The sequence below is a fragment of the Chionomys nivalis genome, chromosome 14 (genome assembly GCF_950005125.1).
Source record: "Chionomys nivalis chromosome 14, mChiNiv1.1, whole genome shotgun sequence".
NCBI lineage: Eukaryota > Metazoa > Chordata > Mammalia > Rodentia > Cricetidae > Chionomys > Chionomys nivalis.
The window spans coordinates 28,268,310-28,274,444 of record NC_080099.1 but is presented as its reverse complement, the minus strand read 5'-3'; the positions used below and the strand labels follow the sequence as shown (position 1 = coordinate 28,274,444).

The 6,135-nt window shown below is 41.5% G+C and overlaps 1 protein-coding gene across 1 annotated transcript; it reads left to right on the top strand.

Annotated features, from left to right (window-relative positions):
* Positions 1 to 3,873: 3,873 nt before the first annotated feature.
* LOC130886744 (high mobility group protein B1-like) lies at positions 3,874 to 5,110 on the top strand. Its single transcript, XM_057788842.1, has one exon. The coding sequence runs from the start codon at positions 3,974 to 3,976 to the stop codon at positions 4,619 to 4,621; it is 648 nt and encodes a 215-aa protein (XP_057644825.1). The 5' UTR covers positions 3,874 to 3,973; the 3' UTR covers positions 4,622 to 5,110.
* Positions 5,111 to 6,135: the final 1,025 nt, after the last annotated feature.

Here is a 6,135-nt window from a genome sequence, read left to right as displayed (position 1 = left end):
CAGATAGACAAGACTTTTGAAAGATGGGATAATTGGGAATCAAGGCCTAATCAGCTGCTGTGAAATGAGCTTTTAATTACAACTCTTCCACTGATAGGCTGGAGTCCATCAAGGTTAAAAGTGACCTCACATAAGCTTTATCTAAAAGGGTAGAAATGTTTCCATTTGGGATGAGGTATCACCTTCAGTATTCAGGCATTAAGTTAGTCCACCCAGAAAAATGCTCCTCAGAAATATTTCGCACCTGCCCTGCTTTTGAAAGAAACTCAAAGTGCCACTTGTTTTTCTCCCGCCACAGGGTATTGTTTATGCAGTGAGAATGTTGACCTCTGAATCAAAATATTCGCCTACACGTCCAGTGGGGTGGGAGGGGGGAGGAGCTCACATTATCTAAAGTTGTTTACAAATGTTTGAAGACAGTATCAAAGGGGGTGATGCGCAAAGCGTTGGTCTTTAGATAACAGAATTCTGAACTAAAACAACCAGTTGTGTTTCAAGTGGCTGAAGATGATAGAGATTTTCTAACCTGGGGAGTGTGCTTGCCCAGGGCCTTGTAGGCTGTCAGTGTGTGATTCCAATTGATGACAAGTTCAAACAAGTTTCCTTTTAGTAAGAACGGAGACATGCTATAGACGGCTGCCCTAATCTCCTGCCTGGACTGGAGACTCACATGTAGATGCTCTAATTTCTGACAGCTAAATAAAACTAGGAGAACGGTTATACTGCAGTGCCAAAACAAAAAAGAACATTTTTCATTTCGACTCTACAGCTACCACTGCTGTGGGACAATGGTCTGTACCCTGTCACTTGTATTTTAAATAAACGCCGATTGGCCAATAGCCAGACAGGAAGTAGAGGCAGGGCAATGAGAATTCTGGGAAGAGGGAGGTTTCAGACCAGTTGTCACCCAGACACAAAGCAAGCAAGATGTGACTGCCTTGCCGAAAAGGTACCAAGCCACGTGGCTAACACAAACAAGAATTATGGGCTAATATAAGGTATAAGAGTTAATAAGAGGGCTGGAGAGATGGCTCAGCAGTTAAGAGCATTGCCTGCTCTTCCAAAGGTCCTGAGTTCAATTCCCAGCAACCACATGGTGGCTCACAACCATCTGTAATGAGGTCTAGTGCCCTCTTCTGGCCTGCAGACATACACACAGACAGAATATTGTATGCATAACAAATAAATAAATATTTTTTAAAAAAGAGTTAATAAGAAGCCTGAGCTACTAGGCCAATCAGTTTATAATTAATGTAGACCTCTGTGTGTTTTCTTTAGGACTGAATGACTGCATGACTGGGTGGGACAGAAACATCAGTCAACATACCACCTTTCCTTTGAATAAAAGAAACCAAACAAAAATCTGTATTCTGCTTAGAAATGAGCATTAACAGTATAGCCTCAGCAGAGGTTATCTCTAGAATGACTTTAAAATGAGTCTAACAAAATTTTTAAACACAAACAGGGCTAAAGAGAGGGCCAAGCAGGAAGATGCATTTGCCACAAGGTATGAAGACCTCAGTTTGATTCCCCAAACCCCACATGATCCTGGACCTGCTGGCATGCTTCTGTAATCCAAGCATTCCTATTGCAAAATGGAAGGAGAGACTGGAGACGCCAGGGAAGTCACAGGCCAGCTAGCCTGGCGTACTCAGAAGTAAAGAGGAAACTCTGTCTCAAATAAGTTGGAAGTTGGAGACTAATACTCTCTGTTGTCCTCTTACCAACACCACCTATGTTATGATATATGTACTGGAACACACACACACACCATCCACATACACCAAAAGAAATTTTTTTGAAAACTCAAACTTTCTGGTTCCTTGACATATATGTGAGTGTGTGTTTTACATGCAATCAAACACAGTAGTGGGCACCGATGTGTGAAATATGTTTCCATTTCTATGTCAGGTTTTCCTTTATGGGGAATGTAAAAAACATTGGGCTCATTTAAGAACAGCAAGCTGGCCCCTAAACCGGCAGTTACCTGTAGGACAGTTGTCATGACAATGCTGCCCTAGAGGACTGAGTTGCGTGAGATCTGATTACAGTGACCAGCTTGACACATCTGTGGTGACTCTGTGTCATTTCATCGGCATACGGGCTATCTTTTCTGCTCACATCTGAGTGGGCTTGACTTCTGAGACGTGTGGAAATGTACCTCCCTTGTGCCCCTCTGTCACGCGCTTAGATTCGGCTCTAAGAAAGATCACCCAAGCCTTACACAGCATTTCCAAGGCAGCCCTTGGTGATTCAGCTCTTAATAACTGCTGTCTATGAGACTGACACCTCATCCACGGGAGATAAATGACAGAAGAGTCAATAGGCTTACTAGAGATAAAAAATAATAACAGCTAGCAATTATTGAACAATTTTTTGAACTGCCAGAGCCAAAGCTAAATGCTGCCTGGGAGTTTTAACCTGTTCTTTAACCAGAGGCAGCTAGATGAGGATGCTATGCCATTATTAACCCCACATTTATAGATGTGGAAATCGTGGCTCAGTGTGGTTATTTAACTTGAGAAGTATCATAGGCTTCATTGAGTCAAGACTTATACTCTAAGGATAGGGATGATGGCTCAGTAGGAAAAAGTGTTTGCTGCACAAGCTTGAGAAACTGAGTTCAGATCGCCAGCATCCATATAGGAAAACATGTGTAACTCTAATTCTTAGGGATCTGACTCCCTCTTCTGGTCTACAAGGATCCAGGCATGCACATGGTACATATAACATGCGGGTAAAACATCTATACCCATAAAATGAAAATTAAAAAAGAAAGCACTTGTCCTTCTTGGGTAGACACACACACCACACAATGTACAGACACACATAGATATACACACACACACAGACACACACATGACACGTTCTCACACACACATATACTGTCCTGGTTTCATTTCTGTTGCTGTGATAGAATATCCAGACAGAAAGCAATGTCAGAGAAAAAAAGGTTTATTCAATTTTATTGAATTTATTTTATTCCAATTCCAAGCTACAGTCCACTACTGTGGAGACGTCAAGCCAGGAACTCAGGGAAGCTAGTCACATCACATCGAAGAGCAGAGAGAAGAATGCACGCATGGAGAAAGCTCACTAGCCTTTCACTTGGGCATAGCTCAGGGACCAGCCCTTAAGGGAGCGCCACCCCCAGTGGGCTGGATCTTGCTACATCAGCTAACTAACACCATTCCTCACAAACCCGCCCACAGCCTAAGCCAATATAGACAACCCCTCGCTGATATTCTTCCCCGAATGATCCTAAGTTGTGTCAAGTTGACAATTAAATCTGTCACGGATCTGCTCACTCCCTCCCCTTGGAAATGCTCTCTTTTTAAAATCTCATCTTATTATTTATTTGTGTGCATGCACATGTGTATGCAAGTGGCAGAAGAGGGCATCATAACCCCTAGAACTGAGGTTACACGTGGTTGTGCAATGCCCTATGTGAGTGCTAGGAACTGAACCAGGGTCCTCTGGAAGAGCAGCCAGTGCTCTCAAGTGCTGAGCCCTCTCTCTACCCCTAAAACTGCATTGTTTCTTAATAAAAAAGTCTTTGACTTTGCTTACTTTTAAAAAAAAAAAAGTCTATCACAAACCCATCACACACTTTAACTATTTTTGTATTTGAACAATGAAAAAATTGCGCAACAACAGTGCCCTCCAGAGTATTCTCAATGTCAACTTAAAGACTGTTTCTAGCCCCCAAATCCACCTCTTTATTCAGATGAGTGAATGGAATTGCCCGAAGTAAGAAGGGTATTGATTTCAGAACAATAATTAAAGTATAATGGACATAATCAGTTTTACACAGAACTATAAATTTCATCCAAAGACAAGATAGATTGTTGAATAAGAACATCTGACCAGAGCCATTGCAGTACATTGAGCTCCATAGAGACAGCGCCGGGGCAAGCGAGAGCCGGACGGGCACTGGGCGACTCTGTGCCTCGCGGACGAAAATCAACTAAACATGGGCAAAGGAGATCCTAAGAAGCCGAGAGGCAAAATGTCCTCATATGCATTCTTTGTGCAAACTTGCCGGGAGGAACACAAGAAGAAGCACCCGGATGCTTCTGTCAACTTTTCAGAGTTCTCCAAGAAGTGCTCAGAAAGGTGGAAGACCATGTCTGCTAAAGAAAAGGGGAAATTTGAAGACATGGCCAAGGCTGACAAGGCTCGTTATGAAAGAGAAATGAAAACCTACATCCCCCCCAAAGGGGAGACCAAAAAGAAGTTCAAGGACCCCAATGCACCCAAGAGGCCTCCTTCGGCCTTCTTCTTGTTCTGTTCTGAGTATCGCCCCAAAATCAAAGGAGAACACCCTGGCTTATCCATTGGTGATGTTGCAAAGAAACTGGGAGAGATGTGGAACAACACTGCTGCAGATGACAAGCAGCCCTACGAAAAGAAGGCTGCCAAGCTGAAGGAGAAGTACGAAAAGGATATTGCTGCCTACAGAGCTAAAGGAAAACCCGATGCAGCGAAAAAGGGGGTGTTCAAGGCGGAAAAGAGCAAGAAAAAGATGGAAGAGGAAGATGATGAGGAAGACGAAGAGGATGAAGAGGAGGAGGAAGAAGAGGAAGACGAAGATGAGGAAGAAGATGATGATGATGAATAAGTTGGTTCTAGCGCAGTTTTTTTTTCTTGTCTATAAAGCATTTAACCCCCCTGTACACAACTCACTCCTTTTAAAGAAAAAAATTGAAATGTAAGGCTGTGTAAGATTTGTTTTTAAACTGTACAGTGTCTTTTTTTGTATAGTTAACACACTACCGAATGTGTCTTTAGATAGCCCTGTCCTAGTGGTATTTTCAATAGCCACTAACCTTGCCTGGTACAGTCTGGGGGTTGTAAATTGGCATGGAAATTTAAAGCAGGTTCTTGTTGGTGCACAGCACAAATTAGTTATATATGGGGACGGTAGTTTTTTTGGTTTTTTGTTTTGTTTTGTTTTTGGTTTTTTTTTCATCTTCAGTTGTCTCTGATGCAGCTTATACGAAGATAATTGTTGTTCTGTTAACTGAATACCACTCTGTAATTGCAAAAAAAATTGCAGCTGTTTTGTTGACATTCTGAATGCTTCTAAGTAAATACAATTTTTTTTATTTAAAAAAAAAAAAGAACATCTGACCACTCATTTGCTCAAAATTTTTAAATTTGGATTTTGTTTTCTGGCGGTGTTATTCATCTTAACTGAGAAAAATATTCATCTCCTCTCAAGTGCTGGACACTTTGAGATGAGGAGGGTAAAAGGGAACCATTTGGTTCTTCACAGGGGTCAAATTATACATCAAGTCAAGCGTGAAGTCCCTTCACCAGAAACATTTCAGAAAGTTAAATGGCTCTTTCAAGATTATGCTGACAATAGAGTCTTCAGTCTTTGTTATAGTATCGTCTATGACCTCACTAATAAGGATAATAATATATCATCAAAAAATGCTGTTAATTGAAAACTGTAAGTCTAATTAACCAGGAACGTGACCATGCATAACGCATTATTAATAGAATGAAAAGATTGCATTACATCAACTGCTACCAAGAAAAGACGACAAGGACAGTCCACCAGCTCAAAGGCTCATCACATCCATTTCAGCTAAGCTACGGATGGTATTTTCCTTTCATTAAACTGTAGGCTTCACAGCGAAACAACTTGAAACTCAAAGAAGAGAGTCAAGCTCGATTTAAAAAATGGGTCATGGGGCAGCTACTGAGGTTCTGATTTATAAAGGGTCCCACATCACAGTTGGAATACATCAGAAATACGGTGCCAATTAACTCCTGTTCCCACATGAAACTTTACACAATGAGTAAAATGAAAATTGGTCTCACTCCCAATGAATTAAACAGTTGCCCTCGAATACAAATATAAATACCCTTTCCTAATACTCACCTCCCCACAGACCATCTTGTGACAGAGACATGTGTGGTTGGACTTGGGGTCACTACAATCCTTTGCTTCAAAGCTGGAAACAATCTGCTAGTGGTCACCTGAAGTTGGCAGTTATGGCCAAGTGAAATGGCAACCCTAGAAGATCATATCGTTCAGTATATTCTATAGAGAAAGATGGGTCTATCATCTGAACTTGAATTCTATGCCTCCCAAGAAGTCTATTGTATAGAAAACCCTTTCTA